The sequence below is a fragment of the Euprymna scolopes genome, chromosome 17 (assembly GCF_053919585.1).
Source record: "Euprymna scolopes isolate OS-2025 chromosome 17, ASM5391958v1, whole genome shotgun sequence".
NCBI classification, from domain to species: domain Eukaryota; kingdom Metazoa; phylum Mollusca; class Cephalopoda; order Sepiida; family Sepiolidae; genus Euprymna; species Euprymna scolopes.
In genome coordinates, this window is record NC_136498.1 from 71,097,378 (window position 1) to 71,110,354 (window position 12,977).

Consider the following 12,977-nt stretch of genomic DNA (forward strand, 5'->3'; position numbering starts at 1 on the left):
GCATTAATGCAAAACAAAAAACCTATTGCATATGCGTCAAAATCTTTAACAGACGCCGAGCAACGGTATTCGTGCATAGAAAGGGAACTTCTAGCAATTGTATTTGGTGTGCACAGGTATCATGTCTACCTATATGGGCGGAAGTTCAAGGTACACACCGACCATAAACCCTTGGTCATGATACTACAGAAACCACTGACCAGTGCACCTCCTAGGCTACAACGAATGATGACCAAATTACAGGGATACCAGATACAAATAGAATACATACCAGGCAAAGAAATGACTATAGCTGATACACTAAGTCGTCTCCCCAGTACTCAAAACACTGACATGATCGACTTAGATATTCGAGTTGACTTGGTGAGATTCAGGAGCGAACGCCTGAATGAAATAAAAAAGGAAACAAAGTCTGATCCAATACTCAACCAATTACATGAAACCATAACAACAGGATGGCCAGACTCAATTAAGGAAGTACCACCGACAATTCGGTCATACTGGTCATACAGAGATGAGTTATCTGTCAGTGATGGCATAATCATGAAAGGCTCAAGGATTATTATCCCTGAAAATCAGCAGAAAACTATCCTGGACCAACTACATTACAGCCATCAAGGTATCGAAAAGACACATCTGCAAGCTAGAGATACTGTCTACTGGGAGCGAATTAACACTGATATTGAGAACATGATCAAAAAGTGTTCAATATGCCAGGAAAACCTCCCAGCACAATCAAAAGAAACGTTACAACCACACGACATCCCTAGCAGAGCATGGGAAGTTGTTGGCACTGACTTTTTCCACTGTAACGACCAGGAATACCTCATAATTGCTGATTATTATAGTAAATTCCCAATCATACGGAAAATGAATGGCATGGCCACAAGCAACATGGTCATATCAACAATGAAGCAGATATTTTCAGAACATGGTATTCCCACCAGAGTTATTAGTGACAATGGACCACAGTACTCCAGTGAAGCATTTAAAGAATTTGCTCAACAATGGCAATTCGATCATATCACATCATCTCCAAGGTTTCCTAAATCAAATGGTTTCATTGAACAACAGATTCAAACCATTAAAAGAACAATAGTCAAAGCAAAGCAAGCAGGAAGAGATATTAACCTTGCAATGCTGTGTTTAAGAACAACGCCTATCAGCCACAAACTTCCAAGCCCAGCTGAACTTCTAAACAGTCGCATCATGAAATCGAACCTGATTGCAAAAATCACGAATCACAGATTTCCCAACCGTGACCATATCCACGAAGAACTAAAGCACAGACAGGATATACAAAAAACCTATCACGATAAAACAGCCCATGACTTACCAGCACTTGTCCCTGGACAACACGTACGTATGTGGGATAACCAAACTGGAAAATGGAAACCAGCAACAATTCTCAGCAAATGTACAGAACCTAGATCGTACATCCTCAAATTGCCAGATGGATCGTCAAAAAGACGTAACAGAGTCCATATCAGAGCAGATGGAAAAGCAACCCATAAACATGTTCACTTCAATGACCAAACCCAATCTCAATCTGGACTCCCTAACACAAGCATCTCAAACCAAATAAACACTAAGAAACACGCACCAAATATAACAAGACATGGTCGTGAAATCCATAGGCCAAACAGATTTAAACAATAAACATCTGAACAATGTGTACTACTTTTCTTCCTTCTGGTAAGGGGGGTGTAGTGTTATCATAGAACTACTTTCATACGCGTAACAAGGAAATCATGGCGTATGAATATTGATGTAAACCGCCTAATACATATCGTATTCGACAACATGGCGTAGACCTATACACACGTACCTTCAATCTCTCTTCCTATGTAAATATGTAATAAAGTTCTATATCAAATAAAACCACAACTTGGTTATCAATTACTTATAAGAACAAACATAAATAAACGACACCCCCCTTTAAGGGGATAGGTAAATTAAGACATTTCCAAGTTGAAATAATTTAAAATGTTTGGGTCTCATCAAAGTATAGTATCTGTTTGTACTGATACATTTCATTTTTCTGTTCTCGGTCATTCTAGATTGCCCCTTTTTTTGTTCTCAGTCATTCTAGAGTGCCCCCATCTTTATTTATTTTTTTTTTGGAAGCAGGATTTTCCCCACATAACAAACGACCTTGTATCTAAGTCTGTCCTCGTGAGGAGGCCAATGTGCAAATTCACAGGGGGGGGGGGGCAAAAACAAAGGGACGTTACTCTCAGCATAAGTTATCTCCCTTTGTTTTGTTTTCCTATACATTGTGAACGTCGAAATAGAAATTTAATTAAAAACTTAGCTTTGATTATTTAATTTTTAAAATTTACATAGCTGTCCCGTTTTAATTTCGATTTATCAGATTAATATTATAATTTTATTAGTTTCAAAAAGGTTAAAAGAAAAAGTCCAATGATTTTATTTAGTTCATGAGCGGCCGATGAGAGAGAGAGAGAGAGAGAGAGAGAGAGCGCGCGCGAGCGAGCGAGCGACATCTTTACGTTTACGAAAGATCACGAGATGGCTTCCGAGAAAAAACTTCAAACTGTTATCCAAGGAGAGGCATCTGAATCGGACGATGATGATGATTTGGGTCCAAGTCCTTTAAGATCTTGTGATGTCCTGATTCCTATCCCAAGTTATCAGGTAAGAAATGTGACGACCACCAACAATAAAAAACAAACAAACACTGTTTAGTGTTTACAAAAAGCAGACTGTTTGTTATGATAATGGTCCCCAATATTATATGCATGTTTGCTACGTATATACTTTTCTTTTTTTTATATACAGAAACGTTACCAACAATACGATGCCCCCCCCCAAAAAAGTTACCAGGAAATACAAAATTTATTGTAAAAATGAGTATAGAAACAGAATAGTGGTTAACAGTATTCCCCACCCGGGCCCACCCGGGCCCTGGTCATGCTACGAATAGCATAAAATATTTAAATAATAACTTATTATTTAGACATCCCGTTTTTTTTAACATAAGGGCGTTTACACCCACTTTAAAATTTTTACAAGCAATACGAAACCCTCTTTAGAAAAAAAAACAAAACAAACAAACAAAAAAAAAACGAAGAAAAAACGTTATCAAAAATAATAAGCCCTCTAAAAATCGTTATGAAAAATATGACAGCTCCCCCCCCACTAAAACGCGAAAACGTTACCAGTAGTAATACGAAGTCCCCTAAGATCGTCGTTATCAACAATAAAATCTCCCCTAAATGTTATCAGTCATGCAAGACTTTCTTGAAATGAATAAATAAATAAATGAATAAATAAATAAGCATGGCAGGTGTGTCAGAAATTTCGTGAAAATAGTGAATAATTCCACCCCATCTTTCCAAGCTTATAACTCCTCGAAAAATACAATTCAAGCCCTAATTTTTTTTTTCAATTAAAGGAGCAAGGACCAAGGTTTAATGAAAAAAAAAAAAAAAAAAGAAAAAACGTGTTTTTTTTTTAAAAAGGTTTTAAACTTCGGACTTTACAGGTAAATTTCTAAAAAACAGTATATTTATTTTGTTTTAAATTTGAATATATTATGTATTGATCTTTTCTCTTCAATTTGTGAGTAAATAATTATTTACTTTTCGGTGTCTAAATTAATTATTATTAGACATTTCAAAATGGGAGGCGTGAATTATTCGACCCCCTGTCTTTCCAAGCTTATAACTCCTCGAAAAATGTAATACAAGCCCTAATTTTTTTTTTCAATTAAAGGAGCAAGGACCAAGGTTCCATTAAAAAAAAAAAAAGAAAAAACAAATAACGTGGTTTAAAAAAAAGGTTTTAAACTTCAAACTTTACAGGTAAAATTCTAAAAGAACACTGTTTTTTTTTTTTAAATTTGAATATATTATTTATTGACCTTTTCTCTTCAATTTGTGAGTAAATAATTATTTGGCCCGCGTGAATATTTTTTTTCGAAAAGACGATTATTCCGGTAGCTAAAAAATTGTATAATTTTAAAAGTATTATGACATGCTGAATGTTTGGAATTAAAACCGGTACGTGTACAGTTTATTCAAGACATTAAAAAATGAAAATATCTAAAAAAAAAAAAAAAAAAAAAAGGTTATATTGTACGTATCTGTTTTGGACTGAAAATCTCCGAAAAAAAAAAAAATCATTTAATTTGATCGAGTAGTTTTTTTTTTTTTTTTTTTTTTTTTACAGCGGAAAAACAAAACACGTTCTTATGAGAGCGCATTGAAGTCAGCCAGTGGCTGACTCAGCCACTGTGAAATTTGCTGAACATGCCACGGGGAGATAACTCCATGTAAAGCGCCGATACTCCCTCTCCATCTTTAATTCTAGTTTTTCTTCCTAAAAATCGAACTTTTTGCTCGGTATCATAACAAATTGTTTTTTTGCTGTAAAAAAAACAAAACTACTTGATGAAATTAAGTTAAATTTTTTTCCGGAGACCTTTTCGTTCCATAACGGATACGGGCAATATAACCTTTTTTTCGATATTTTCATTTTTTACTGTCTTGACTAAACTGTACAAGTACCATGGTTTTAAGTAAAAATAACAGTACTTAATTGTCATGACGAAAATAGTAATATATCCAAAAATTGCGAAAATCCAACGGAGTAGAACAACTGCTATTGTGTATTTTAGTAAAAAAAAAAAAGAAAAAAAAAAGTCTATCGCTATCACCTAATAGTACAAAACGTCAGCCATTACAGTGGTGAAAAGGGAGATAAGTATGTTTCTGTAATCGTAATCTTCAAGATGTTCATATCTAGGGAAAATTGTGAGAAATTCCTCTTTCACATGGTTTAAATCCAAGACAGTGGCAAAATAAGACAAAATACAACAAAGGCCTACCTTCAAATTTCAATACAAAATTTTACTAGTTCCTCATTGCAAAAAAGGAGTGCCCGTTTTGCCTCCGAAATGGAGCTGGCATCAACCTGGAAAGGTAATAGCTTTTATGTTTTCAACAGAAACTGGATGCAGATTCATCTGTCTTTGAAGACCTGTGAATATAGCCGTTAGAAGGGGGTTGGTATGATTCTTCCTGATTAAAGGGTTGAAATACAATTACAGGAGACTAAACCTGACCTATTGTCCTCGAGTGAAACTGGCATTAACTCATCTGCTTCCTTAGCTGACTTTTCCATCAAAGGTTAACTTTCATCTAAACCTGACCCTCAAGGTTGACATGGAATATGTGCCTACATTAGGGATAGTTTCACCTGCGGCAGGGACATCTCCAAAGAAGACCCCAAACGTCCATACGTGTGCTTTAGAGTAGCACTTACAACACAGCGTTTATATTTGCTCTCTGTCAACCCTTACAATGATGGAGTAGCAATATTTGAGAGTATTTTTAAGAAGATTGATCATATCCTGTCTACTTATCCCTCAGCCAACATTCATGTAGAGATTTCAATGTTCACAATGTTAAATGACAAGTCCACTCAAGCAAAACTGAGGATGAAAGGAGGTTTTGTCATGATTTCTCACTTGCTTGACCTAACACAGATTTTTAATGAACTCCCCTGAGTACCCGATGCTGACGGACATTTTGCGGGTCTTCCAGATCCTTTTCTACCAACATGCTCTGAACTGTGCTCATCCGCAGATCTGTCTCCATCAGGATTTTCTGATCAGTTGATTGTCTCGATAAAAATAAAAACAAAATATAACAAAACTCGAAATGTCACTTTCCATTGAGTAATGCATCGATACTCGTTGGCTGACTGGGACAGTTACTGAACGTTCATAACTGAACTACCTCTACGCACCCTATCCAGTCTTGATAGAGTTCAAAATTGGATTGAAAACCTTTTGCCTCCAACCTTTTTCTCACAAAAGAAACTTTTCAAGCCTGTCTCTGCTCTGTTGTTATTTTCATAGCAAAATTATTTATTTATTTTTTTACAAGGGAATCACCACTTATCAAGACCCAGAGGCCACTCGAGTATAAGGATTAAAGAGTGTACAGTGGTCAAAAGGACAATATAGTAATCATTAGAAGTGTAAATTTGGTAAATTGGATTACTTAAGGCGAATGGCTCATCAAGAACTTGTTTAAATTAGACTTGAAGACAACCATATTGTAGTCAGCTGGAAAGCAGGCAAACGGATGAGAGTTCCACAGGTGTGCAGTTCTAAGAAAGAAGCTTTGTTCATGGAATCTACGTTTAGGTTTAGGCACAGCTAAAGAGTGAGGGAAATTATTGATAGTATTTTCAGCCAGACGAGTATTTCTCGTGAATGTTTAGTGAGGGGGGACCATAGATTGTAACTCAGACGAGCACTTGCCATGAAAATAACGATAAAACAGAAACAGGCTTGCAACGTATTTTCTGTGAGAAAGAGGTTGCAGGGAAGAGAAAAGGGCATCTCTCACTAAACTACATTCTGAAATCTGTCAAGGTCTTCCTAGCAGCTCCTGTCCAGATGTGACAGCAATACTCCATCCTTGGATGTACCTGGCTTTTATATAGGTACAGAATTGCATCAGGAGTGAGATATTTACTGGATCGATAGAAGGATCTCATCATTTTTCCAGCGACCTTGGCAATGGATTTGATGTACGTGTTCCATTTCAGATCAGGAGTAAAGATCAAGCCCAGAAGCTTGTCAAAACATGGAGCCTCCCCAAGACGAGAGCCATTCATTTTAATTGATGCCAGATGGGGATCAGAACGTTGATGATGTAAAGATAGAAGCTTGATTTTAGATGCATTAAAAGTAACCAGCCACTTTTTCCCCCATTGTACCACATGCTCAAGATCAGAAGAAAGAGAATCAGAGAGAACTTTGTTGTTTACGGCCTTTGATGTGCTACCATAGATAGTAGTGTCATCAGCAAAAATGTCTACAAATAATCTAAGGATGTGATTTGAAAGATCATTAATGTAGATCAGGAAAAGAGTTGGACCCCCGAGGGACTCCAACATTAATACTATGAGCTTCTGATTTCTGCCCATCAACCACTACTCTTATGAACCTATCAGAGAGAAATGATTTAATAATTGAAAAGACAAAAGACGGAAACCATATTGAATGTCACTAAGAATGCTATTTTTGCTGAAGTGGTTGACTTAATGCACAGGAGACTTATTGATCTGTATTGAGAGAGAGAGATGACCGATCACCTAAATACTTTAATACAGGGCATACCGATGAGATTTTCCAGGGTGTTAGGAAGCAATTTTCCTTAAGACAATGCTTAAACAGCTTTGAAAGTATGGGAGCTAGTTCTGGTTGAAGCTTTTTGAGCATTATAATTGGAATACCATCAGGGCTAGTTGCTTTACTGAAATCAAGGTTTTGATTATCTTGGCAACGTCATGCACAGATATTTGTATATTACATAGCGTGTTTTCTGATACAGGAGGAAATACGGGAGGTTGGCAGCCTTGGTCGCAAAGGGTAGAATCAGTTGCAAAGTTCTTGGCAAAGAGTTTGGTTTTGTCTGATGCAGATGAGATTACCTCAGGTCCATTGATGATAGTTGGGGTAGAGCACACGTTTCTGGTCAGGATCCTGTTTGCTATTTGCCAAAACTGGTGGGAACCAAGCTGCTGCCCAGCCACTTTGGATTTGACGGACAAAGCATACAACTCTCCTGCATTCTTTATTACTCTTTTACAGTGGTTTCTGGCAGTCCTGAAAGCGGCTTTAGTCTCAGTACACTTGTTACGTTGGAAGCAATGGTAAAAGTGATTTCTGTGCTGTTACATCCTTGGTCCGGGTTTAAACGCACAGCAGTAATTTAAATTCCAGCTTATGGACTTACTACAGTTACTACGTGCACCCGGCTTAAAGAAGGGTAAGGGGATTTACCTCCAGGGATGGCTATGCAACTGGTCCCCAATCTAGTTGAGTGTAAGCAAATTTCATGGTCTATTAAATTTTTCTGAGTCTAATCGAAACAGTGAGAAGTGAGCATGCGAAAGGCGGCAAAAATAAATTCAATATGAAATAATGAGGAGGTCGGAAGCAGAAATATAGTTTATATGCATTTTTTTCCTTTTATATGGGTTTTATTTATCCTTTTTTTTTCTGTATAAAACAAATGAACAAACAAACAAACAAAAAATAACCTAGGATTGCAATAACATAAAAGTCTTTTTGGTGAGGAAAGAGGAGGAGAAATTCACGAACCTTCATGGCTAACTCAGAGTCAACCGTATAACGTTTTTTCCTTTTTAAGGTATCATACGTTTTTTTTTCGCCTCTCACTCCATGAGCCAAGAAAATGAAAACATTCTCTTCCCTCACAGAAAATGCCAACTCAGACTAATTCTTTTTCTTTCTTTTTTCCTCTTTCTCCTTTTTCTGCTACTGCTAGTGTTCACGATGATCTTGGCATGACCTCATATTGACTCCAAAAAATAACTTAACCCCAACATCATCGCAGTCTTTTCTGCTCTGCCATAGACTTACATCCACTGTGACTTTCATCCACTTTGGGGTCTCTGTTTTGTCCCATGGCCTTTGGACCGTGACAGTGTGCAATAGCAGCCGCACATTCCAGAGAGAACCACAGCTGGCTGTTAGATTTTTGCTGGAATTTTTTGGAAGGTAAATGGTCTATACCTACAATTAACCATTCCATCAGGTCTGACTGAACTCCAATCTATGGTCTTCCCCTTGTCAAACTTTCACAAAAACACTCGACTAGCTACAACCACTATATACAATTTCCCCCCACTCTCTATCTGTGCCTAAATCTAAACGCAGATTCCATGGACAAATCTTCTTTCCAAGAACTGCCTGCCTGTGGAACACTGTTCCGCTGGTCCGCTTCCTGGTTGAATACAACATGTTAGCCTTCAAATCCGATGTAAACAAGTTCTTGCTGAGCTGTCTCCATAAATAATTAAATTCTACCCAATTTATACCATTAACAATTACTACATTACCACCCTTATTAACCTTTATGCTCGAATGGCCTTTGGACCTTCATAAGTGGTGACTCCCAAGTAAAAAAAAAAAAAAAAGAATGAGTCAGCTATAGTATTTGACTTAGCTGATTTGTTACTCGTTGACATAGACATTCTAACAGAAACTGAACCGCTAGCTACACTATACTCCTAGATATGTTGCTGTCATTGCTCAGAGAAACCACCACTTCAGTTGCTTTAAACGTAATAGATACTTTAAAACTAAAATCATTTTTAGGACTATCAGCAATCATTGTAAAATGATTATAAAAGATGCAAGAGTGATATGCTCAGTTCAAGTCCATCCAAAGTAGAGGAACAGAGGCTTTGCTTCCATGAGTTCTGTCAAAGAACAAACATGATCCTAAACAGATGTGCATCATGTGATATCATTTAATGACAGTGTTAAACCTTCGAAAAGTGGCGAATACTTATATCTCGGCAAGGATCAATTCTTCAACCATCTAGTTGATAGTCATCGGCTCTCATTCATCACTGAGCAAGCCACTAAATCACTTTGATGTATTTAAAAAAGTTTTTTCAACTTATTTTGTCATGTCAGCACATAACCAAATGCCTCACGTAGTTCAAATCTAATATATAAAAGGCTGTCTGTCTGTCTTCATATTTTCAAACTCTGTCTCCTCCGAAACTAAAAGTAGCAGAATGGCCTAAATCAAAACGTGGATTTCATGAACAAAGCTTCTTTCTCAGAACTGCGCGCCTGTGGAACTCTGTTCCGTCTGCCTGCTTCCCACCTGACTACAACTTGGATGTCTTCAAGTCCAACGTTAACAAATTCCTAATGAACCACCCCCTTAAGTAAACACTTCATCAAATCTCCACACTAATGTACTGTACTTGCAATAACCCTTATCCCTGAGTGGCTTCCGGGCCTTGATAAGTGGTGACCACTGTGTAAAAAAAAAATAAAAAATTGGCGCTAGGGGCCTCAAATGATTGGATTTTTTATGAACTGTTCTTTTATGGGTCTTTATCCAGTTAAAATAGTTTTTCAGGGGTTAAAAAAGTTAAAAAGGTTCAAAATTGAAAAAAATCGTTATACATTTTGTACATTCATTTTAATTTATTTCTAATCAGTTCATATATGTGTCACGTTGGTAGTGTAGTAACGTCACCAGCTTTGAATGCTACAGTTTTGCTTTTGATTCTAGCTGATGACACCCAAATCCTTTTTTTTTTTTTTACTTTTGAAATCACAACTCTATAATGATATATACGAAATCTGGACAAGTAACATATTTAAGCATATGCTATGACCGGGCAAAGCTGGGCACCCCATCCCCACTAGTACTATCTAAAGTTAATTTCAGTATCTGAGTTTTTGAGATGAGGATTATTTGTATTCTGTATGAAATTTGGTCAGTTTTGCAATAGCCTCAGCATGCATGTCTAAAAACTGAACACATGTCTGACAGAGGGATATTTCCTGAAATATAATTATACGGATACTCCATCTGACCATACTGATGCAAAACTTCTACCCAGTCATGGCTGACAGAATGAGAGCACGCTATCTATGTGGATTAAATGAAGGGTTTCTATTCAGATTTTTGAGTTTGACAAAGAATCCTGAGTTCAACAAGATACACTTGAAGAAGATCAGAGGTTACATTGGCTGAAACATTGTGAGAATAACACTCAGGATGAGAACAGATTGCCTGAAGAATCCAAATAATACTAGTTAATTTCAGATTAAAATTTAGCTAATAACTGTATCAGTTTATTTACTTATCTCCCCTCCTTCATGGTGATCCTGGATATGACCTTAAATTATATCCAGTGGTGAGGCCCCAGCTTGCGGACTTTGGGGAGTGTGAAGCCACCCTTTAATTACCATTGCTCCCAGGTCCATTCTGACCCGGAGTGGTAGTACCTGTTAAGGTCCCAACTATGGGTTAAATAGAAACTGATTTGAAAACAACAAATATATTCTATTAAAAAATTTTTCTTCAAAATCTTTGGATTCGGCATTAAATAACCCCAAAAGGGTTGATATGCCGTAAAACAAAACAACCAACCAACCCTCATATGGTGTTGATATTCTCTCCTTTGTGTGTGTGTTTTTTCTTTATTCAATAGCAAATCACCTTTGGTGTTTCAGGAATTAAAGACACCAGTGTTTAAGGGAATCGTGGTAGTTGGAGAAGCTTCCGAGTCAGATGAGGAAATCAACACAAGCAGTGTGAACACATCCCTACCTCCATTAAAAGGTGAAGTGTTTTTTTTTTCTTAGTATTCTAGTTTAAATGATTGAGCACCACAGTTATACAAGCAGCTGAAAAGGACAAGTTTAGTATTTTTATTTTCTGTATTGGTAATATGTAATGTTATTGTTTTTTATTTTCTGTATTGGTAATATATAATGTTATTGTTTTTTATTTTCTGTATTGGTAATATATAATGTTATTGTTTTTTATTTTCTGTATTGGTAATATATAATGTTATTGTTTTTATTTTCTGTATTGGTAATATATAATGTTATTGTTTTTTATTTTCTGTATTGGTAATATATAATGTTATTGTTTTTTATTTTCTGTATTGGTAATATATAATGTTATTGTTTTTTATTTTCTGTATTGGTAATATATAATGTTATTGTTTTTATTTTCTGTATTGGTAATATATAATGTTATTGTTTTTTATTTTCTGTATTGGTAATATATAATGTTATTGTTTTTTATTTTCTGTATTGGTAATATATAATGTTATTGTTTTTTATTTTCTGTATTGGTAATATATAATGTTATTGTTTTTTATTTTCTGTATTGGTAATATATAATGTTATTGTTTTTTATTTTCTGTATTGGTAATATATAATGTTATTGTTTTTTATTTTCTGTATTGGTAATATATAATGTTATTGTTTTTTATTTTCTGTATTGGTAATATATAATGTTATTGTTTTTATTTTCTGTATTGGTAATATATAATGTTATTGTTTTTTATTTTCTGTATTGGTAATATGTAATGTTATTGTTTTTTTTTTTTTTAATTGTATATTGTTGGTCCTCTAACAAAAGGAGGGTGGACCTGTAAATTCACCTTTGTCCGTTCGTCTGTCCGCACTTTTCTCAATAATTGCGCCTTGGAATTTTTTGAAATTATGCACACCATTAAACATGATATGAGTAAAAACGTAACAGAACAGATTTTCCAGGAAAACTCCAGTTGCTCCCCTAGGGATGCCTTTTGGGTTAAAATGGCTAAAATTGCCACTTTTGTGCTTATCAAAAAAAATTGATTCCTTTGATTTTTATAAAACTTTTTGAAAAGTTGTAACTAACTGATTTCTATATAATTTTGGGTGTCTATACTTTGTGATAACTCTTGGGTATGCCCCAGGGGCTCTTTTAGGGCTAATAAAAACACTCCATTTTTGGAACTATTTTACCATATTTGTCCAAAATTTTCTGTGTATGTCTATTTAGCAGTTTTGCATGGTGCTGAACTCAAATTTAAATATGTTAAGGCCTTGGGGACTTTGGAGGCTAAATGGGGGTGGAGGGACAAATGATGGAATAAGTCATTTCTTTTTTTGCATGGTGCAGAACTCAAATTTACATATGTTAAATCCTAAAACTGCACCGTTTGTTCATTTTCACCACGATTTGACGTCCCCTGGGGACTTTTGGAACTAAATAGGGGAGGGAGGGGGGCAAATGCTGAACTTTGTCATTTTTTTTATGCGTCGTTTACTGTGTACTCACGGGGGACCATGCGTGCTTCACTTGTATTTAATTTTATCATGAGTCATCATTTATCAAGGAGAAAAGTCACTCAAGGATAAATATCAATGAAATGAATAGATTGTCAGTTTTATGATGAATATTATGAACATGAAATTCTTTAGCATATTTGTATATATATATGTATATATAACAGCTTTTGACTACCTGTTTCTCTATATCTTTGGATAATCTACAGCATGAATATGTATATAATCTTCCTCTGAGTAAACAACAATGTCTTGTAACAAGTATAATCTCATGACTTTCCGAATGGTATATGGTGTTGAAATAAGATAT

The 12,977-nt window shown here is 35.6% G+C and overlaps 1 protein-coding gene across 1 annotated transcript in view; it reads left to right on the forward strand.

The window, feature by feature from the left end:
* Positions 1-2,271: 2,271 nt before the first annotated feature.
* The window catches only part of LOC145296784 (uncharacterized), a 29,702-nt gene continuing 18,996 nt past the window's right edge, over positions 2,272-12,977 (forward strand). The window contains exons 1-2 of the mRNA XM_080142850.1: positions 2,272-2,658; positions 11,054-11,162. Of these exons, the coding sequence (XP_079998976.1) occupies positions 2,533-2,658; positions 11,054-11,162 (235 nt within the window). The 5' untranslated portion in view covers positions 2,272-2,532. The remainder of the gene's footprint in view (positions 2,659-11,053; positions 11,163-12,977) is intronic.